This window comes from Mesocricetus auratus, unplaced genomic scaffold, assembly GCF_017639785.1.
Source record: "Mesocricetus auratus isolate SY011 unplaced genomic scaffold, BCM_Maur_2.0 Super-Scaffold_100691, whole genome shotgun sequence".
NCBI lineage: Eukaryota > Metazoa > Chordata > Mammalia > Rodentia > Cricetidae > Mesocricetus > Mesocricetus auratus.
The window spans coordinates 48,340,958-48,364,378 of NW_024429267.1; the positions used below are offsets into that span (position 1 = coordinate 48,340,958).

Sequence of the window (23,421 nt, forward strand, 5' to 3'; positions counted from 1 at the left end):
TAAGATGAAAAACTCAGTGGCTTTTAGTGCACTGACAGTGTTGAGAGACCATTATCATCTCCATCAAATTCCCAAACATTTTCATCACCCTTTTCCCCACAAAATCCACAGTGGTTAAACAGAGGCTTTATATTTCCCTTTCTCCAGTCCTGGTAGTCACCCTGAACTCCACTGATTTTATTGACATTTCATATAAAGGATCATACAATGTGTGACTTTTTGGGGATGTTGTAATTTCGTTTTCCACTCAGCATTCTTTTTTCAAGACTTACATACCATATTTTATGTAAAGTGTCACAACAACAGCAACAACGATTAGGAAGGCCAAACGCTGACATGGTCTGTGTGACATGCACTCACAGAAGCCCTCGCAGCAGGCCCCGCAGAAGTCCTCGCAGCAAGCCCCGCAGCACCTGCAGAAGCCCTCGCAGCAAGCCCCGCAGCGGGAAGACTCGCTTGATGAGTGGATATGGCTGCTTCTCTCTATCTGGTAAGTAGACTGTGTTGGTGGTCTCCAAGAATTGGCCACCACACGTGAGGGAGCAGGTGCAACATATGAGGAGACAGTGGACCCAACAAACGAGGGAGTGGGCGGGACATAGGAGGAGGAAGTGGGTGGGACATAGGAGGCGGAAGGGGGTGGGACATAGGAGGAGGAAGGGGGTGGGACATAGGAGGAGGAAGGGGGTGGGACATAGGAGGAGGAAGGGGGTAGGACATAGGAGTAAGTGGGTGGGGCATAGGAGTAAGGGGATGGGACAAATGAGGAGGACCGGGACGATGCCTTTTGGGTCTTGCTTCCCAAGTCTGCTGTTCTGCTGCTCTTGATGGGAGAAGGCATTTGAGTGACACCTCTAGGGGTAGGTGAGCTTACTGGTGACAACTGCTGGGTTGTCAATATTGTAGTTGATGGGTTTGAGGTGTGGCTGACCTTGGGGGCAGCTTTAGTAGGGTCACTGACTTTGGGGTCCACTTTTGATGTTTGGGGCTTTGCCACCTTAGAGGAGGGCTGTGAGCAGGGAACATTGCTGCCAGAGGCAGTGACCTTGGGCTCCCTGGTTGACTTAGAGGAGCTGGGAGATAATGAGCCCGCTGGTGGTTTTGAGGCTGGGCCTACGCCTCTCTGAGCACAAAAGCCCTGCAGACACGCCTCACAGTTGTTGCTGTCGTGTGGTCCTTCGAGACTGGTGTCTCCAAGCAAAGGGATCTCACCCGTCTGCTCAATCCCTTCTCTGTAGCACTTCTTCAGAATTCTGAAGAGCAAATTGTTCAAGATCCTTGAGATGTTGTCCCAGGTGAACTCCGGAGCTGCAAATGGAGGCTCAGGGCACTTGTTACATCTCTGAGCAAAGGCCCTCATCTTCACCTCGCCCTTGCTCTTCTTCTCACACCAGTGCATGTGGAAGACCATCAGGACGCAGCCAGAGGCCCAGCTGCGAGCGCAGGAGGAACAGTGGAACCTGTGGAGAAGAGGGCCAGGGTTTCAGCCAAGCCGTGGGCAGGAGCCAGAGGGAGGAGTTTCTCACTAGCAGTGAGAGAAGTGAACGGAGCCTCTTTCTCATCTCCACCGAGTCACCAACATGTCCTGTGACCACTATCGGATGCCTACCATGCAAACAGCACATCAGAAGCCATCTGACCCACAAGGGACCTCGGGCACTTTCTAAGTCCAGGGTGTACTCTACAGAGGCAAGGCGTACCATGAGGCCTCATCCCATCCCAGGACCTGGCGCTCAAGAGCCAGGACTGGAGCTCTGGTATCCTAGTCCCAAGCCATTGTTTCATCAAACATTGTTGTAAACGTGTTCAAGGCTACGCATGCACCAGCCCCCCAGGGACCCTGTGCTGAAATGAATGGATATAAGTGGATCAGGAGAGAGCTGCGGTCTGCCTCAGAGATGTCTCGCCTGCTTTTGTTACTCTCTAGGATCCCCAGAGATCATGGCCTCCTGTTCTCTCTTCTCATGTGGTGCCCCTCCCCCAACCCACTCTTCGTCTTACATATACCAGAGGATTTTACGTGAGTGCCTGTCTCCAACAGTATGCAGAACAACACCCCGACACCCCGTCTCAGCAGACGGAGCAGTTTCCCTAAGACATTTGCACAAAAACCTGTTAGGAACAGTGAAGAAGGAACGGAGGAAGCCTGTGCTTCCTAGAACAGGAACTGTGCAAAGTCAGAAGAGACAGTGTGGGGGAGGCTTCTATTCCTCATCAGATGATCCATGAACTCCCTCTTGATTCAGTCGGCTTGGGGCCTTGGAACCTGCTGGCCATGGGTCTTGAGCAGCAGTAAGAGTTACTTTTCCAAGACTCCAGCCCTCTCTGCCATAGCAGGTTGATCCTAACTTTGCTTGAGACAGGGGCATCTGCACTCTGAGGTAGGGAGTTGGAGGAGGCAGAGCAGAATGAGGGGGCTTGTGCATGCTCAGTAAATGTACCCCTGAGCTACAGCCCGGGCCCCTCTTTTCTATGCTTGATCATAGTCTGCCCTCTTAGGGTAAATGTGGGAATGAACTAAGGGGAGGAGATGCTGAGGAGCTAACTCTGAGTCCCATGAAAAGCACTGGCCGGGAACTCTCCCTCAGTTTTGCACAAGGGCCTGGGCTGTCCCGAGCTGTCCTGAGCTGCTACCCACAGATACGGCCTGGTTTCATCACTCTAGTCCACTGTGTGCCAGACCAGAGTCCCAGGTTGTCAAATAAACAGCCTAAGGCTTTGCCGTGGAGCTGTCCCGGCCAGCTCCTGCCTGGGAAAGGTCCAGTCCCCTCACAGAGGACAGCAGGCACGAGAGGCACCAGGGTTCTACCCTCTTCCCTCCTACCTCCACCCCTAGGCCTTGGAGTACCCACTTTCTCTGGAAAGGGAGTGTGGAATGTTGGGTGGCCCCCGAAAGTCCTATTTAAGAAAGAATCTATCGGCTCATAGTAGGTACGGACACAGTTGCTGTGAACTGCTTTGGGCCACAAACCTGAGTCTGTCTGAGGAGTCTTCTCTGTGTAAACCTGTTTCTTCCCGGGAACTCCAGGAAGAGGGAGTCTTTCAAGACAGGGAGAAAATGCAGAGCCCTGGGGTAAATGGACCTCCACCCTCCCCTTCCTCGCTGTCCCACTGAATTCTTAGTATCTAGGCCTGCCACTGTTGTAAGTTCATAGTAATGGGGCGGGGCCCCCAATCTCTAATCAAGCTGGCATTCCCTCCTGTGTTCTTCAGTGTGCAAGCCTGGACAGAGGAGAAACACGAAAGGACCTTCTGGCATGCAGACCATCGTGCCTCCCTCACCTGGCAAAGGTCTTTTGCTGGTATTGCGTCCACCCTGGCTTCAGGACATCAGGAAGGAGGTCCTTGTCTGGCTTGAGGGTCCATTTGTGCCATGGCTTCACCTCCTGCATCAGCTCCTGGAACACTTGTTGCCATACTTCTACATCGTCTTCTTCCATCATGGCTGCAGTGCTGTGCCTATGCTGGGGCAGGGGCTCCTGAGTGGGGGGGCAGGGGCTCCTGAGTGGGGGAGGGGCTCCTGAGTGGGGGAGGGGCTCCTGAGTGGGTGCAGAGACTCCTGAGTGGGGGAGGGGCTCCTGAGTGGGGACAGGGGCTCCTGTCTGAGGGCAGGGTCTCCCGGGTCGGGTCGGGTCTCCTGGGTTGGGATAGTCTCCTGGGTATCTCAGGGTCTTCTGGGTGGGGCAGAGTCTCCTGAGCCCAGACAGACCTGTGGCAGGAGGTAAGTTTGTCCTCTTCAGAGAGTGAGGGTTCAGGCTGGCAATCCCCCAAACTTGAATTGGGACTGAGGTTCAGATCCTTCTGTCCCAGGGACAAAGGCCAGTGGAGTCTGCTCCCAAGTTCAGAGCACAGCTGTGGACACCACAAGAAATCAACACAACTGGGGAGCTTTGATGCTCACGTCTCAACACACTAGTTGGAGTCTCAATCAGGAGTGAGCTGCCTCTGGCACAGAGCCCCTGGAGGTGGAAGCCACACTTGCCTTCTCTGGTTCTAACATTTGAAAATCTTCATCTACTGAGCTGCTGGAGTTCTGCTTGGGGCAAAAGGGTCCTCTCTGGGACTCCCACGCCCCTTGAAGTCCTCATTCACGCCTAGTCCCTCAGGAGGATGGTGAACTGCAGATACCCAGCTGTCCCTGCCTTACACCCATAGCCTGAGCGGAGGTCCCAGGCCCTATTCACTTACCGAAGATCAAAGTTGATAGAGTCAGTGTGAGTGCCCAGGAGATTAGGTGGTGTGTCTCTAGGTGGGTGGGAGTCTGCTGGCCTAAGATCAACAGGGATCCATTGCTTTCCTCCACGAGAAGCTTCACTGTACCCCAGACTGAGGAAGGGGAAGGAGAGCCAGGCAGAGGCAGCAGGGTTGGAGCACGCAGCACTGTAGTGACCGCAGACCAGCGTGTCTACACCACAAGACTGCATCCACGGAGAGCGTGGCTCTTCCTCCCACCCCGTTGGACACTGACGCGTCACGCTGGCTGTTTCCCAAGTTAAAGGCTCCAGCCTGGACAAAAAGGAAGAAAACAAGGGGAGGAACTTCCTGTGACGTTTGGAAACCAAGCTTTCCTGGGCTTCTCTCTGCCCCAAATGACAACAACCTCGTGGCCAGACTCAGATCACTGCTGGGCCCTGTTCACCCTGCCTTCATTTAGTTTCTCCTTGTTGTTTGCTCAGTTATAAATTAACTGCATTTGGGGAGGTGGTTCAGTTTCTCTTTCCTCCCCTCCCCCTTTCAGTTCTTTCACTATGTTGTGTCTGCCTGCTTGCTGTCTGCTTGCTTATTTCAGCTTTCAATAAATACAAGTTCTTTCTTTGTGGTCAGTGCTGCCACGCTCTTCACACTTTGGAACTTTTCATAGGGATTTCACCATGTAATGAAAGACCCCTACCCAGGACCCCCTAGGAAAAGAAAAGCAAGGCCAGGCCGTTGCCTAATGAAAGAAACCCAGACCAGGTGTTTCACCCTCAAAACAGGATGTCTGTGATCACTATAGCAGTCATGGGACCCGGATAATAATTGCTGAAGCGTGCTGGGAACTTTCATATGACAATACCAGGACACCTAGTCCTTGGCAACTACCCTTGCCCCCAGTTGTGTCTATGATCACCATAGTAGTCATGGGACCCGGATAATAATTGCTGAAGTATGCCTGGGTCTTTCATAAAGTAATACCAGGAAACTTAGTCCGTGGGAACTACCCCTGCCCCCAAGATGAGCCAATGAAATGCCTGTTACTTATGTAACCATTGAAACTCTATAAATATTGTACTCCCTGAAAGCCCGGTATGCTCTGCACCTGAGTTGCAGTAGCATCCGCAGGCGCCTGCGTACTCAATAAATCACCTCTTGCATTTGCAGCCAGTGGTCTGGCCCCGGTTCTTGGGCAGAGGGTTCGGTTCAGTGCCCGGCGCTTTGATGCCGAGGTTTTTCAGTAAGACAGATCCCAGGACTGGTGTTGATGTGTTCCAGAGAGAAAGAAGGCCACGATGTTTCTAACATAGAAAATACAGGTGTTGAGCCAGGTGGTGGTGGCCCACACCTTTAATCCCAACACTTGGGAGGCAGAGGCAGGTGGATCTCTGTGAGTTCGAGGCCAGCCTGGTCTACAGAGTGAGTTCCAGGACAGCCAGGGCTGTTAAACAGAGAAATCCTGTCTCGAAAAACCAAAAAGAAGAAGAAAAAAGGAAATACAAGTGTTGGGGAGCTTTGTACAGGTCCCAGTTACAGTGTTGTTGGCCATGGACTCAACCTTAACAAGTTGGCAGCTGCATACATAACAGGACAGTTTTTAACAGAGATGACACAAGGGCTCTTGTTGATCACGCGACTGAAATATGAGCAAAGGATTTCAAGAACCTAAAGGTAGTTCCCTTAGGCTTTGTATTCAAGACAGCATTCAGGACCCCCATGAGCAGCGAGAGCCCACTGTCCTCTCCTTTGTCCACCTTGGGACTTGCATCCTCCCTTGCATTCTATAGGAGAGCTGAGCTTAGCTCAGTCTCTGCCTCGCCCCGGTTTTTGTTTGGTTAGCCAGAAATCCTACATCCTACAGGCTTCCCAGACCCTCTGCTGCCAAAGCCCTCGCATCAGCCTGTGGTTAGGAACTGGTGTGGGCTGAGTTGTGACAGCCTGAAAGTGTGTGTGCGTGTGTGTGTGTGTGTGTGTGTGTGTGTGTGTGTGTGTGTGTGTGTGTGTGGAAATCAGGGGTGTCTTCACATGTAATGAAGGACCCGAGATGAGACCTGCTTTGGAAGATGTAAAGTTTCTGTGGCTACCAGGACACAACACAGCATCAGAAGACGGGCAACAGGCTGAGCTGCTCGTCACTCTCTACCCGACCAAGAGAAGGATACTAGGTGAGCCCACACAGGGTCTCCAGGGACAAGGACTAGCTACAGGGCACAGCGTATGTGTGACAGTGGCAGGAGGATACTTAGGCTTGCATTAACCTTTCCTGGGAAAACAAGTTCTCCCCAGGTAGGGCAACAGCCACAGACCAAAGCAACTCTTTCACCCGAGTCTAGCTTGGTGAACCGATCAGTTTATTGTGATTACTGAGGAATGTGGGTGAGAGATTGCTGGGTAAATCCATAATAGCTAAGTCACTGAAAAGTCTGACCCCAGCATGGGTGCCGAGTTCCCCATAACTCTATAGGTGGCACTCCCCTTTGGTTAACTTTCCATACCTATAACTCTATAGATGGCACTCCCCCTTTGGTTAACTTTCCATACCTATAACTCTATAGATGGCACTCCCCCTTTGGTTAACTTTCCATACCTATAACTCTATAGATGGTACTCCCCCTTTGGTTAACTTTCCATATCTATAACTCTATAGATGGCACTCCCCCTTTGGTTAACTTTCCATATCTATAACTCTATAGATGGCACTCCCCCTTTGGTTAACTTTCCATACCTATAACTCTATAGATGGCACTCCCCCTTTGGTTAACTTTCCATATCTATAACTCTATAGATGGCACTCCCCCTTTGGTTAACTTTCCATACCTATAACTCTATAGATGGCACTCCCCCTTTGGTTAACTTTCCATACCTATAACTCTATAGATGGCACTCCCCCTTTGGTTAACTTTCCATATCTATAACTCTATAGATGGCACTCCCCCTTTGGTTAACTTTCCATATCCTATATACTTTGACACCTCCTGAGGCCATGTATAGTTGGGGTAGAATAATGTCTGACTGGGAGGGGATATAGGAGGGAAAGGCTGGAATCTCAGTCGGGGGGGGGGTCTAAGGACCCTCTCCTAACGTCCCTAGTATCAAAGAGTGTCTGTCACAGTCACTCTGCTTAATGACCATGGATGTTACACTTGGAAGTTGGGGTTTCTATAGTACTAGGCTGTCTAGGTTCCCATGGATAGGCTCATTTGAATAAATCTGAGGGTTCTAGAGTGTCAGGGCTATGCCTAATTTGCCCTTAATTGTGTCGGGGCAGATAACAGTGGTTCACAGTAGGATGGATGAGAAATGATTGGAGTATAGACATTAACTGATGTCGAAGAAGGAAAACTGACCAGGTCCTCTGCTAGTCAAAGCTGGGTCAAAACATCTTAAGCAAAAATGTGCTATAGGATGATTTTCTACTTAACTGAGGTCGAAAACTCAACAGCGGGTATCTTTACAACAGGGAGGCGGAGGAGGCGTGATGCAGATGCTTAGGAGAGGCCATTTAGAGGCAGAAGCAGAGACTAGAGTTAGATCTTCAGGAGCAAAGGAATGCCTGGAACCCGAAGAGGCAAGAGAGGCTCCTCCCTGGGGCCTCTGGAGGCATGGAAGGACGGCTGACAGCTTGATTTGGACTTCTGCCTTCCAGAACAGTGAGAATAAATTGTTGTTGTCTTAAATCATCAGGATTGTGGTCTAGTTGCGACAGGTGACAGGAGCAACAGATACAGACTCTTGTGTTCCACATTGGATTTCATATTGTAAAGGAATCTGCACATACGCATCACAGACAGCTCAGCATGGACACCTGCCAAAGATTTGTTTGTTCTCAGTTAACCTTGGGCTTGGGCAGCCCTCCAAGAGGAGGGAGTGCAGGGAGTCTATGAGCCCAGCTTCTCAGAGAGAGACAGTGACGAGGGAGACGTGTGGGGACCATGGGGAGCTAAGGAGACCAGAGCCTCAGAGCTCAAAGCCCCCGACCAGAGGACTACACTGCAGAACTAATTTTGTGGCCATTCCGTCTGTTAGCTGGGGATGAGGCCTCAAGGGGGAGCCCTCATTCCTCTTGCAGTGTGTCTTTAGCGCCCTCTACCAAGAGAGCTTAACAAGCCGTTCACTGCAGGCTCACGACCACCAACAACTTCAGTTCCAGGAGATCTGACCTCCAAGGACACCAGGAATATATACATGGAGGCAAACACTCATACACATAGGACAGAAAGAAATCCTTAAAAATGTTTTTATTAGTGTACGTTCGTTAAACACGGTAACGCATTTCATTATGACATTTTCATAGATGGGGCAGTCACTGCTTTACTGTCTTTAGCTGCTTATACCCTCTGCTGAGCCCACTCGGCAGCAGACAACTCCAAATTCACAGTCACACAGATGGTCCTGGGTAGTGTTGGTGAGTCACAAGTGGACATTGGTGGCAGATGAGAGTGGTCAATATGCAGAGTGTATATATGTATGTGAAATTACAAATAACAAGAATGTAAAAAGTCATTATTGTCATATATAATGGATATCGTTTTGACACTTTCACATATGTACATAATGCATTACCACCATAGTCAACCCTTGGTTATTCTCTCTTGACCTCTTCCTGCTCTCACTATCCCTTCCCTGTTCTCCAGGAACCCTGGTTGGACTTTCACTGCCCCCCCCACGGGTACCCGGTGACTTCCGTTAGGGTTGTTCGTGGGAGCGTGGGTGGCAGCCTGCACACTGGAGCTTGTGCACATCCCCCCAAGAGCATATCAGGAGGAGAGAGAGTCTAAACAGATGTGTGCCCTCCCTCTCACTAACAGGCTGTTCGAGGAGGAATACTAAAGCAGTAGACCCCAAAGAACAAAAACCTCCCCAGGAATCCCAGCCACAGGCCTGGCACCAGCAAATGGCTCAGAGGGAGGCTGCTCTCTCTGACAGTTTATTGCAAGTTAAATTAGCATACCATTAGCATACACTAAATTAACATACACACAGTTCTTAGCTTTTGGTTCCTCTTTTCTGTAGAATTTAAACACTGGTTTAGAAGAAGTGGAGAGAAATTAGGAGTTTTTTTTTCTTCCTAGTTTGACCAAACTATATGCAAATCTGTTTTTGTTTGGTTGTTTTGTTTTGTTTTGTATTTGAGACAGGGTTTCTCAGTAGCGTTGGAGCCTGTCCTGGAATTCACTCTGTAGACCAGGGTGGCCTGGAACTCAGAGAGATCCACCTGCCCCTTCCTCCCCAGTGCTGGGATTAAAGGCATGCGCCATTACCATCTGGTGCAAATCTGTTTTTTCTTATCAATCTCTGTTTCCCAATTTCTTTTAAATTATTAGGAAACTGCCACAGATAGAGGCAGTTGAACCTCTGTGTGTTCGAGGCCACCCTGGTCTACAGAGATATTTCTAGGACAGCCAAGGATCCACAAAGAATCCCTGTCTTGAAAAACCAAATACATACATACACACACACACACACACACACACACACACACACACACATACACACACACACACACATATATATATACACACACACACATATATATGTGTATATATATATATATATACACTAGGTAATGAATTTATGGATCCAAGTACCTGGTAATGACTGACAACTACAGTATCACCAAGAAAAATTTCCACTCTATTATAAGCTAATGAGAACACTGTACTACATGTGGTTTACCGTTGGTCAAAATATTGGTATATACATGGGGTGAATATACATATCTATAATTTAAAAAATATTTATTATGTATAGTGTTCTGCCTGCATGTATGCCTGAGTGCCAGAAGAGGGCACCGGATCTCATTATAGATGGTTATGAGTCAACGTGTGGATGCTGGGAATTGAACTCAGGACCTCTGGAAGCACAGCCAGTGCTCTTAACCTCTGAGCCATCTCTCCATCTCCTACATATCTATAATTAAAATGTTTTATTTATTATTATTATTGTGTGTGTGTGATGATTCATAAGACAATATTCAGGAGTTGTTTCTTTCTTTCAACCTGGGGCCTAGGAATGTAACTCAGGTCATCAGGTTTGGCACAAGTGCCTTTACTGAGCAGACTCACTGGCTTGCATATATCTATAATTTAGTACATATATATGTATAAATGTGTGTATATATGTATACACACACACACACACACACACACACACACCCTTTCCCTCTGTTTGCTGATAGGTCGTAGAAATAACAGAACCCAGCAGCAACAAACACACAGTGTTGCCTCTTTGTTTCTAAACACTGTTTCCTGACAAAAGGAATGGAGAAGCCTTTGAGAAATTGCTGATTTTAGGGCTGAGTCAGGGGGAGAAGAGCCTGGAGCACTGGGAAGTTCCCGGAAGAAAAGATCAGGGTGTACTGTGTACATATGTAATCCTAGCACCCAGGAAGCAGAGACTAGAAGTTGGCTACAAGTTTGAGGCCAGACTTACCTACATAATAAAACCCTGCCTTCACCAACAATAAAATGGAAAAGAGAAGGGCTCAGGAAGCTGAGGGGTAAGAGCACAGAGGGACCAGACACCAACTTGAAAGGGTTTTGTTAAGTGAAGTTGGAATGATTTGTGCAATAAAATAACAGGACAGCGTTTGTGCTGCCTAGTCTACAGTTATCAGAAAGGAGGAAACGTCTGTAAGTTCCAAGGGTAAGGCATTTTCTTCATTAGTGATCAGTGGGGGAGGGACCAGCCCATTGTGGGTTCCATAAGAAAGCTGGTTGAGCAAGCCATGAGGAGCAAGCTAGTAAGCAGCCTCCTCCATGGCCTCTACATCAGCTCCTGCCTCCAGAGTCCTGCCTTGCATGAGTTCCTGCCCTGACTCCCTTTAATGATGAACAGTGACGTGAAAGTGTCAGCCAAATAAACCCTCTCCTCCCTGTGGTGGTTTGAAAGAAAATGGCCTCCAAAGGGAGTGGCACTATTAGAAGGTGTGGCCTTGTTGGAGTGGGTGTGGCCTTCATGGAGGAAGCACATCACTGTGGGGGCCGGTTTTGAGGTTTCATATGTGCTTAAGTTACACCCAGTGTTTCGGGTCACTTCCTGTAGCCTTTGAATTAAGATGTCAGATTCTCCAGTACCATGTCCTGGTGCATGCCACCATGCTCCCCTCCACACCGTGATGATAATGGACTACATCTCTGAAACTGTAAGCTGCCACCTCAGTTAAATGTTTTCCTTTATAAGAGTTGCCATAGTCATGGTGTCTTTTCACAGTAATAGGCAACCTAACTAAGACACTCCCCAACTTGCTTTTTGGTCATAGTGTTTTGTTGTAGAAATTGAAACCCTAACCAAGACAGTATTGGATTATAATCTAAAGTGTAAAATAAACACATCAAACCCTCTGTATAATGTGAATATATGCTGTTTTCATTGATTGATAATAAAAGATGCTTTGGCCAGGCGACAGTGGCACACACCTTTAATCCCAGCACTTGGGAGGGAGAGGCAGGCGGATCTCTGTGGGTTCGAGACCAGCCTGGTCTACAAGAGCTAGTTCCAGGACAGCCTCCAAAGCCACAGAGAAACCCTGTCTCAAAAACCTAAATAAATAAATAAATAAATAAATAAATAAATAAATAAATGGTGCCTTGGCCTATAGCAAGGCAGAATATAGCTAGGTGGGAGAGCCAAACTGATTACAGGGAGAAAGAAAGGTAGAGTCAAAAAAGATGCAGCCAGCTGCTCAAGAAACAAGATGCCACCGGGCGGTGGTGGCGCACGCCTTTAATCCCAGCACTCGGGAGGCAGAGGCAGGCGGATCTCTGTGAGTTCGAGACCAAGCCTGGTCTACCAAGCGAGTTCCAGGACAGGCTCCAAAACAATACAGAGAAACCCTGTCTCAAAAAACCAAAAAAAAAAAAAAAGAAAGAAAGAAAAGAAACAAGAAACAAGATGCCAACAGACCAGTAAACGTTATGATCATGTGGCAATATGTAGATTAATAGGAATGGGTTAGTTTAAATGTAAGAGCTAGTTAGTAATAAGCCTGAACTACAGGCCAAGCAGTTTATAATTAATATTAAGCCTCTGAGTGATTATTCAGAAGTAGCTGCAAGACAGGACAAGACAGAGAAACCTCTGATTGCACATCAACCCTTACAGATACAAAAGAATGGTGATAATTCAGGAGTGGGGGCTGGGAAGCACCTGTTCAAATATAAAGACTAAGGTTTAGCTTCCCAGAATGGGGGGAAGGCTGGAAAGATTGTGGTGATATATTATTTATGATTCATTAAAGCTTGCTTGAGGATTCAGAAAGCAAAGTCAGCCTCAAACTCTAGAGATCAGGTAGTGATGATACACACCTTTAATCCCAGCAACCAGAATCCAGGAGGTGGAGGTACGCACCTTTAATCCTAGGACTCAGGATTAAGAGGTAGACAGATCTCTGTGAGTCCAAGGCCACCAGATCCAGTCCTGAAGAGAAACAGCTCACACAAAGGCTCAGAGGGCATTCCCTCAGACCTCCTTATTCCTTCTTTGCTTCCTCCTCTCTCCTCAGCTCCAGTTCAGAGGCCTATCCCATGATGACTTGGCGGGCTACCCACCCCTTGGGCCCCTCCTGCCATGCCCTCCCTCTCCAGCCATTGGCAAGCTCGGCATTGGAGGGGGAGGCTCCCGTTTCAATGAAAGCTTTGTGGGTCCTCTGCCGGGAGAAGTGCTCTTCGTCACTGAGCCACCTCTCCAGCCAACAGCTTGTTGTTTTCATCAATAGACCTTGGGAGCAGGCTGTTAACACCAGGAGAACCTGGAGGAGGGAATGTATGGAGGACCTCCTAACTAACTTCAAACCGTCTCTGTAAAACTATGCCAAAACAAAATGTTTGTTTTAATGTCTGTGGCTGGGCATGGTGGTGCATACTGTTAATTCCAGCCCCCAGGAGTCACAAGCAGGCTGATCTCTCTGAATCTGAGGCCAACCAGAGCTACAACATGAGACTTTGTCTCAATAAGCAAAAAACAAAACAAAGCAAAAACAAAACCAGATCTTTGTCTGAATGCTGAGGGTCTTTGTCTGAAGGCTGAGGGGCTGGCCTGCCTGAACATTAGTTTCTGTAAATGAGGAGATTCCCGTCTCTGCTGGGTCTGACTGGGCCATAATGAAGAAGTCAACCTGTGGGCAATCAGTGGGAAAAACAGGACACAGAGGTTCCAAGCTCCCACCTCTAGAGGGCGCCTTGGTCCTGCCCATGGGACTGAGCTGGACTCTCTCCTGGCGGACTTTGCAGGAATTAAGGCTGTTGGCTTAGAAGTTTCCCACATCATCAAGTTCTCTCAGGGTCTTTCAGCTCAGAAACCTGTGATTCTAGGTCTGGGGCGGTGTGAGTCTTCAGTTGGTTTGTCCTGGTGCATAAGCTCACTGTGAGAAGCCAAACCCCAACACGCCTTTCCTTCCAAAGCTGGCCCAAAATTCCTCTTCTTACCTTTCTGGTTTCTCCTCTCAGGATGGTGACTGGCCTTAGAAGAGTCTAAGACAAGTTATCTGGGACATTGGCTCTTGTAGGTTCCTCCTGTGTTCTTTCCAGGGGAAGTGCACAGAGTTGGGTGACTTTTTGAAGTCATCCTCACTGCAGTTCATTCTGTGACCTCTGTTCTCTTTCTGGGAGAAGTGAGTGTGTTGTGTGGGCCGAGGAAGCTTGTCACACAGTGGGCCAGGCCCTGATCCACCACAGCAGCCAGGCCAGGCCTCAGTGGTGGCCCTGGCTAGGCCTTCGTTTCTATAACCCACAGATGGGAGCTATATAGTCAGTGTCCCTATGTCAGCACGACCTGGGTGAAGCCTGAACCCCAGGCTTTACAACATGACAGGTGTGACTAAGGACACCTGTGGGCAGAGCCAGCCAATGTGAATGGGCTCTGTGAAGAGTGAGGGCCTTGGCAAAGGAAGAGTTTGGTTGAGGCTTCTGGGGCTGAGGCACACGCTGCTATGTAGCTGTGTGGAGGCCGGTCATTTCCCAAGGGGCCATGATGTGCCCTCTGCCTGCCCCTCCCTCCCCAGCCTTGATGTGTGACCTCAGTGCCTCTGTGACTGGCATTAAAGGAGCACATTGTCCTCTCTTGATGCTATCAGCTGTGGCAATGGTGACTTTACACTCCTGTTAGAGAGCTTGTTCTTTTTCGCTGGTCCTCCCTGAGCCCTTGAGAGAGCCTCCCACTCCAGCCCATCCCCTCGGGAACTTCTTCTCACGCTTGGTCCCCGGTAAAGGTACAATAACTTGGTCCCCAGTAAGCTGTGTCTCATAGCTCTCACAGTCAGCTTGAGCCACAAGCATAATGGACCGGAGGAGGACAAGGTTTGGGGTTCGGCCAAAGGTTTTGTGTGTGTATGTGTGCACAGGCATAAGAGTGCAGGTACATGGAGGTGGTTAGACATCAACCTTGGGGGTCACTCCTCAGGAGCCATTCACCTTGGTTTTTGCATGCGACATGCCTGGCTTTTAAATGTAGGTTCTAAAGGATTCAACATGGGTCTTCATGCTTTCATGGCGTGTTCTTTTACTGATTGAGATGGCTCACCAGCCCCCAGCCAGCAGATCTTATTTCTAGTCACCCGTCTCAGAGCCTTCTAGCCAGTCTGTACTCTTGAGCTCTTGATTACTAATTTTGGGTTCCCAAGACTCCAGTTTGGTCTCTGGATTGGGGCCTGATTGTTCCAGAACTCAATCAGCCTTCCTTCTGGGAAGAAAGAAGACCATTCCTCCTGTCAACATGCAGGGAATGGCTATGCCACCACTAAACTGCTGGTTCCAGAGACCTGAGACATGAGATTGCCACCTCATTCAGAGGTCAGGCTTTCAAACCCTGTGACCCTTTGGCAGCCCCTGAGGGTGTTGGGAGAGCAGAACTCTGTGCCCCAAGGCAATGGCGGGGAGGATGGTATGAGAGGAGACCAACGGGGTGGCCTCGGCTCTCAGCAGGCACCAGGGATGTTTAACTCATTTTTCTTCATTTCCGTATTCCTCCCAGGAGGCCTTTGATGCTCTTGTTTCATCAAGCACAGCTAATTTTGACTGACAGCCGCATTGGCAGTATGGCGGCACTCAGGCTCAGAGGGCATTCCCTCAGACATCCTTGTTCCTTCTCTGCTTCCTCCTCTCCCTTCAGCAACAGTTCAGAGGCCTATTCCATGGTGACTTGGCTGGCCACAATCACTGACTACCCACCCCTTGGGCCCCTCCTGCCATGCCTTCCCTGTTTAGCCATTGGCAAACTTGGCATTGGAGGGAGAGGCTCCTGTTTCAAAGAAAGCTTTGCGGGTTCCAGAAGGCAAGGGGCACAAGGAGAGGACAGTTCACAAGGCTGAGGTCATTTGATGTCTTCCCTTGGTGGCTTTTTACAAGCAAATTTTCATGTCCATGTGTAATGTACATCTAAAACCACACAGCTATTAGTCCTATATACAGGTGAATTGCCACAAAATGAACAATAACCACGTAATAATACCCCAAGTCAAGGAAAACAGGCCTAATGAAACAAAACATTACCAGCCCACAGCTTGACTCCTGCCTGCACCTGTCAATCATTTTCCTGCCCCTCCTTCCCAGGGAGGTAGTGTTAAATGAGCCAGCGCCTGCAAAGCTTTGTGCCCCTCTGAACTTCCCTTCCTGCATTCCTATGGTTCTTGAGGCTGCCTGAGTCAATTGTGGATGTATGGTGGGGAGATAATGGTATGCAATTGTTTATCTGTTCGGAGTTCAGTGGCCACCTGTGTCAGTAGTTGGCAATCAGTCAAAGTGGGGAGGTTTCACACCACAGGAATTGGTAAATGATGGAAATTGACTTGATTGATTGATTGATTGATACAGGATTTCTCTGTGTAGCCTTGGCTGTCCTGGAACTCACTTTGTAGACCGAGTTGGCCTCTAAGTCACAGAGATCCACCTGCCTCTGCCTCCTGGGTGCTGGGATTAAAGGTGCGCCACCACCCTGGCTATTTTACTTTTTTATTATAGAGACAAGGTCTTGCTATGTAGAGCAAGCTAGCCTGGAACTCACACATCTCTACCTGCTTCTGCCTCCCAAGTGCTGGGATTAAAGCTGTATGCTACTGTGTCTAGCTGTTGTCTTTTGAGACAGCCTCTCACTATGTAGCCCAGGCTAGCCTTGAATTTGTGATGCCTGCCTCACCCTCTGCTGCCATTACAAGCAAACACCACCACACTCAGCTAAAACAGTACTAGTAAAATGGTCACATCACATTAAATTATGTATGGCTTACTAAGAATCTACCAGTCAGGGCTGGAGAGATGGCTCAATGGTTAAGAGCTCTGGCTACTCTTGCAGAGGATCTGGGTTCAATTCCCAGCACCCACATGGCAGCTTGCAACTGTCTGTAACTCCAGTTCCAGGGGATATGACGTCTTCACACAGACACACATGCAGGTAAATCAATGCACATACAAAGGGGGGAGAGGAGGAGGAGGGGAGGAGGAGGAGGAGGAGGAGGAGGAGGGGAAGACGATCACAATGATGGCTCTACCAGCCCTGGTCACAGTCCCCCCTCCCCCTCACTGCACCTTTTGTGAGGTCTTCGTGCCCATGGGCTGTCTCTAGTTGATTTATGGAACAGAACAGGTGGTCTTTATGCTGCTTTCTTTGTTGGGGTTCTTGGTATTGGTAGCCTCTCCCCCAAAGGCTTCTTCCTCCTCTCAACTGTCTTTCTTTCTAACTCTTCACAGGTTTCTTGCTTGTAGCTCCCTTGTGTGCAGCCCCTGGTCTGATCTGGTTCACGTTCTTCAACCAGGGTGTCCAGCCTGGCACACGGTGTCCTGTGAGTCATCTCCGCGTGCGGACTCAGTTTCAACAGGATTTCCAGGAGGCTTAGCAGATTCTTATTCTGGTTTCTGAGGTGCTTGGGTGGGGGGCTTCTGCATCTCTGGGGTTTTCAAGGTTCTGATAAGGCCTGCATGCATTATCTTATGCATGGAGGGCTATAGTTTCTCTTGAGGGAAGCAGCCTTGGGGCATGCCCCACAGGAGCAAGAATCAAATGCTCAGCTTGCTTACATAAGGTCAAAAATTGCTAGGGATATTTTGGAAGGCCTTGGTAATACTGTTGTCTTTATTACAGATGGCACAGAGCCCCTGTGTTGGACATGACAGCAGTGTCTCATTTTGCCCTTGATAACAATGAAAGGCAGAGACCATTTTTTTTGTTTTGTTTTGTTTTGTTTTTTTGAGACAGTGTTTCTCTGTGGCTTTGGAGGCTGTCCTGGAACTCACTTTGTAGACCAGGCTGGTCTCGAACTCACAGAGATCCACCTGCCTCTGCCTCCCAAGTGCACCACCACCACCCGGCGAGACCATTTTTTAAAAAGATCTATTTATTTATTTATTTATTTATTATTCACACAGTGTTCTGCTTACATGCCAGAAGTGAGCATCATATCCAACTATAGATGGTTGTGAGCCACCATGTAGTTGCTGAGAATTGAACTCAGGACCTCTGGAAGAACAACCAGTGCTCTTAACCTCTGAGCCATCTCCCCAGCCCTAGCAGACCCCTTCTTTATGTCAACTTAAGCATCAGCACAGCCCCTTGGTCTTCTTGTGACCTTCATCTTCCGTCACAAAAGGCAGTTCAGAAACTCCCTCAGGACGATGACCCTTAGACATGACCAAAATTGGTAAGGCATGGACAGCCATGGCAGAGTCTGTGGAACATTACTCTAGGTTTATGTTCACTCTGTGGTGCCAAGGACTGTAGGGTTTGTTTAGTGAAAACATGCAGCCTCCCAGACATGTATTTCCAAAGCTACTCTGGTCAAAAGGGTGGGTCCCATCACCTCACACTCTGGAGATTTGAGCCACAACTCTGCCAGCACCCCAAGACTGGGCACTGGTCTGATGACCCGCTAGTTCACTGATGGCATAGGGCTATCTGCTTTACTGTTGTTTGGTTCTGAGATGGGGTTTCATATAGCTCAGGGTGGCCTCAAATTCACTGTGTAACCAAGGATAACCAATGAGGCCACATCTTCAGCCTCAATGGTGAGTTTTATCTTGTTTATGATGTATGTGAGTGTGCATGCTCATATGTATATATGTGCACCAGTATTCTCTCTCTCTCTCTCTCTCTCTCTCTCTCTCTCTCTCTCTCTATATATATATATATATATATATATATCTCTCTCTCTCTCTCTCTCTCTGTGTGTGTGTGTGTGTAGGTCAGAAGTCAACCTTGGGTGTTGTTCATGAGGAGCTGTCTACCTTGTTTTGAGACAGGCTCTTTCAATGAAACCTGCAGTTTGCTTAATTAGGCTAGGCTGGCCACCAAGTCCTAGGGAATTTGTCTGTCCTGGTTTCTTGAGAGCTGGGAGTACAAACATGTTCCACACACTCAGATTTTTACCTGAGGGCTGGGTAGAAAAGCCAGGTTCTCATGCTCGAATAGCAAGCACTTTACCACTGAGCCATCTAGTTGGGGTGCCATTGGTGCAGTTTCCAAACAGTTCAGCTGTACTTTGCATCTTGTCTCACAATCAGAAGTTGGGAAATAGGCTGCCAATCACCAGCAGGATATCCCATGAGCATGCTCCTTGCAGAGATGTAGCCCTGGCCGGTTAGCAGGTTGCAGGAAGAGATAGATAGAGGTCATGAAGTGCCCTTACCCATCTTCCAGGAGCATGTTGAACTAAAATGGGCCTGAAGGCTGATGTGAGGGAAAAGGAGCCTGGGCCCTGGCAGCCCTAAGGAGTGAGTCTCAATCACTGTTCCTCAATAGGCCAGTGAAACTGACAAATAATAATGCTGAAAAGCAGAAAATGAAGATTTATTTAATGGGACCACATCAAAGCAAGGCGCAGAGAGGCCCAGTGACTCCCTGTTGTAGTTTTTTTTTTGTTTTTTTTGTTTTTTGGTTTTAACGAGACAGGGTTTCTCTGTTTTGGAGGCTGTCCGTCTAGCCTGGCCTCGAACTCACAGAGATCCGCCTGCCTCTGCCTCCTGAGTGCTGGGATTAAAGGCGTGCGCCACCAACGCCCGGCCCCTGTTGTAGTTTTGGTTATGTTCTTGTGATAAAATACCCTAGTGAAGAGCAGTTTAAGGGTTGGTTTCAGTTAACAATTATAAGTCTCAGTCCACTGTGGGAAGCCAAGATGTTAGTCCACAGTCAAACGCAGAAAGGAATGGGAACATGCATACTTACTTGTTTACTTATGCCCTGCTCCATTGCTGTGCCCTTACACTGTTGGGGTACAGTGTACTAGGGAATAACGTCACCCACAGTAGGCTGGGTGTTCTTATGTCAGTTATCTTAATCAAGACAAGTCCCCTGCACAGACAAGCCCACAAGTCTATCCAATGTAGGGATTGTAACAGTCCTTCATCAGAACCCTTCCTGGGTGATTCTAGGCAGTGTCAAGTTGACAGTTAAAGTTAAAATCTCACACCTCAAAACCATCCTCAGGGTCCCGATATGAAGTTCAGATTCAAATAGAAGGCAAGAAGCTGCATTGCTAAGCGGTGCCAGCCGAGGTGTGGTCCTGCCCACTGACATTGTCTCTGTTCCGATCTCTCATGCAAGATGGTCTGAAAAGTTGCTAGAAATATACAAAATCTTCTGCTGAGAGGAAAGTCTCTCTCTGCATAGCACCAGGTCTCAGCCTGTCTTCTTCCAGTGTGGGATCATTAGGGAAATTCCACAATCTGGGGGTTCACTGTTCCAGTGCTCTGACAGCCAAAGGGAGAGGTATAAGTCTCCTTTAAAATATCTTACATCCTGACTTCTGTTTCATCTTTTATATAAATTAAAACACTGCCCTAGCCAAGGCAAGGACATGGACATATTTGACTCTCTCTCTCTCTCTCTCTCTCTCTCTCTCTCTCTCTCTCTCTCTCTCTCTCTCTCTCTCTCCATTTCTGGCCATGGACTTCTGCTTCTGGGATTTTTGGTAGAGTGTCCATCTGTTTCTTGCTTCTTGGGTTTTTGGTAGAGTGTCAATCAAAGCTCTGCTTCATGCTTCTGGGATTTTTGGTAGAGTGTCAATCAAAGCTCTGTTTCATGCTTCTGGGATTTTTGGTAGAGTGTCAATCAAAGCTCTGTTTCATGCTTCTGGGATTTTTGGTAGAGTGTCAATCAAAGCTCTGTTTCATGCTTCGTTGCTCATGCCTGTTGTTTTGTTGCCCGACTCCTGTAGACAGTGTGGGGTGACCTGTAGACAGTGTGGGGTGACCTGTAGACAGTGTGGGGTGACCTGTAGACAGTGTGGGGTGACCTGTAGATGACAGTGTGGGGTGACCTGTAGAGCGATGATTCAAAGGTATCTGAAACCCGTGCACAGATCCTTCTAAGGTTTATAAATGTGTGCATTGTCCTCGCAGCCCACACGTCAGGTTCCTCCATATCCTCTCACACAAACACTCATTCACAAGCTTACATTGTGAAATCCCCAGGGGCAAGTTCATCACCAGATATGACCTGCAAAGAGAAAAACCTCAGCCTGGCTCTCAGCCCACATGCAAGGAAGGGACTACGCACGGAAGAGAAGGTGAGCCACAGGCCGGTGGAGCTTAGGGCTTAACTGGGAAGTTGGCCACACATGCTATTCCACAGGCATGACGTGTGTTATCAGAAAGGTCAGAGTGGGTGTGAGAACCATCCACGGACATGATACAGACTGTGACTTCCCATCTTATATAAACAGGCATCTGCATTGTTCTAGAGAGGGCCCTAGAAAGAGAACCCATGACTGAAAAATAATTCAGCTAAAGTTCCAGATTTCTCCTTTTGGTCTCTCTCTCTCTCTCTCTCTCTCTCTCTCTCTCTCTCTCTCTCTCTCTCTCTCTCTCTCTCTCTCTCTCTCGTGTGTGTGTGTGTGTGTGTGTGTGCTACATGGTACATGTAGGAGCCACAGGACAGCCTCAGGTGTCACTCCTCAGGCACTGTCTACCTTGTTCTTTGAGGCAGGATCTCTCACTGGAACCTAAGGTTAATTCAGCTAGTCCCTGGGACCCAAGGTTCCACTTGTCTCTGCCTCCCCAGGACTGGGATTAGAGTGTGCCACCATGCCTGGTGCTGGGGATTGGAACACTGTATTTATACCCACAGGCCAGCACTTTGCTGACATCCTCTGAGGTGTCAAGGTCTATCAGCCTCTGTGTCTAGAATGGAACATCTGGTAGACCTCTTCTCCAAGCTGCTTTATTGTGTCTAGTTGTCTTCATTTCAGTCAGTGCAACTCCATCCTTCCAGTTTCTCAGCCAAAAACTGGGTGCTGCCCTTGTCTCCTCTCTTTCATTCCCCACATTCCCCGCTAATGTAAGCAAAGTCTATGGTCTCCACTTTTAAATCACGTCTAACATTCATCTTGTCCCATCACCTCGCCACTGCCATGTCCTAGTTTAAAACACCCCATCTTTTCCTGATCGCCACCTATGTTTCTGTTTGTCTTTGCTCTCTTTGCCTCTCTCCCTTGGTCCACCCATCACTCTTGCAACAGCTCCCATCTTCTTCAGAGTAAAAACGGAAGTTAATCCACTTACACACATGGTCCCATGGGTGCCGATACCTATAACCTTCCTTAGTCCCTTGGTTCCAGCCAATTCCCCATTGTGAAGCTGCTGGAAGATGGCTGGTGGGGCAAAGCAGGAGGTTTCCTCCTTGGTGCAGAAGCCCCCCACCTTGTCCAACTTACAGGTATCATCCCTTATGCCTCTTCTGCTCCTCTGTTGAGAGTATGTCCTCACCACCTATGGTTGGAAGGCTATGCACTCTTGTCTGTGGCTCTTGAGGGCAGAGACTGAGTCTGACTCATGGTGGTGACTCCAATGCCTGTCAGAGACCTGCCTTTTTATTCATTTAGTGTATGTGTATGTGCATGTGTGTGCAAGTGCATGCATGTACATGTGCTTGTGTGTGCAGGTGCATGTAGGTACATGTGAATGTGGAAGCTATTTTTGGACACAGTGTTTTTACTTTTCACTGGCCTGGAACTTGACAAGTAGGCTAGGCTGGCCCACCAGTGAGCACACCTGTCCCCACCCCACCCCCAGTGCTGTGATTACAAACATGCCACCATGCCCAGATTTTTTCTTTCCATATGGGTCTGGAGACTGACCTTAGGTCTTCAAGCTTACAACTTTATTGATGGAGCCATTTACTCAGCCTAGGAGTTTTTAATTAAAGAGCCCCCAATCCTTTAGTGCAAATGAGGAAGCCCCCAAGAGAGCAGCACTGGCCAGATTGCCTCTTCTGGTCTTAGAGACGCCATTTGCAAAACAGCATCAGAGGAAATATTTAGCTCTGAAGACTCTTGGATTTTCTTGGTTAAATTATTTCACAGGAATAACCTCAAGCCCGAATATTTCCAAATATCCTGGAAATTGCTCACTCTTCTGACTCTTTCCTCTGTGTCCAAATAGACACCAGGTTCTGCTTCACCTCCAGGTCCCCGACTTCAAGCCGCAGTTCTTCATTTTTCAGGCCACCTTCTTCCTGTTGCCTTCCATGCGGCTTCCGGTGCTGTTTCAGCAAGGTGCCCCTTCCATGACGCACCAGGCAGGCCTGGCATTCCCACAATTCCCACCTGAGTCTTCTTATGGGTCAAGGTGAAGGCCTGACCCTAGCTACCATGGTAGTGACCTTGAGCTGCAGGGGAAGTGCCTGGGTGGCAACTTGGTTCTGGAAGAGTAGTGCAGAGGATGCTGAGAGGATGCTATAGAGCAGAGGCTTGACTGAGGCTGGGAGGTAGTTGTCTGGGTTACAAGGTAGACAGTGCCAAGGGGAGCTCTGAGGTTGTAGGAGTAGCCAAGGGAAGGGGGGTGAAGAAAGAAGAGCAAAAAGAGCAGACTGATTGAGGGGAGAGGTGGTGGGGGGAGGAGTGGGAGCAAGAGCTCAAGAATGTCAGCAAGAGTGAGAGGTTATAACATCGAGAGGGAGAGAAAGCCACAAAGTTACAGACACCAAGACGGAGCCAGAGATAGGGTAGGGACAGGCACCCTGGATCACAGAGACAGATGCCTGGAGCACACAATGCTTGGGTCAGCTTCAGAGGGTTTCTGAGGAAGAGCAGTGCCCATTCTAATCCCTGTAGAGTAGACTTGACTTGGTCCATAGCAACTGCTATCAGGATCATGACCCATCTGGAGCCCATGAGAAGTGGACCTCTGTAGAAAGATCCTTGGGCTCCTACAGCAGAGTTCAGCAATGTCTGGGAACAATTACAGTGGTAATGAATATTTGCTGAAGTTTCTAAATATTGTTTGACCTTATGCGGAACATCCTGCA

At 48.5% G+C, this 23,421-nt stretch overlaps 1 protein-coding gene across 5 annotated transcripts; it reads right to left on the reverse strand.

Moving 5' to 3' along the window:
- Window positions 1–12,687, reverse strand: Rtp3 (receptor transporter protein 3). Of its 5 annotated transcripts, none has more exons than XM_040739962.1 (4): window positions 4,189–4,608; window positions 3,710–3,852; window positions 3,283–3,459; window positions 1–1,460 (listed from the first exon to the last, which is right to left on the reverse strand). In XM_040739962.1, the coding sequence occupies exons 3-4, from the start codon at window positions 3,441–3,443 to the stop codon at window positions 269–271; spliced, it is 1,353 nt and encodes a 450-aa protein (XP_040595896.1). In that variant the 5' UTR covers window positions 3,444–3,459; window positions 3,710–3,852; window positions 4,189–4,608; the 3' UTR covers window positions 1–268. The 5 variants fall into 5 exon arrangements, with proteins under 5 accessions (XP_040595896.1, XP_040595895.1, XP_040595894.1 ...); XM_040739961.1 differs by having other exon boundaries at window positions 3,283–3,464; XM_040739960.1 differs by having other exon boundaries at window positions 3,283–3,479.
- Between the last annotated feature and the right edge of the window lie 10,734 nt (window positions 12,688–23,421).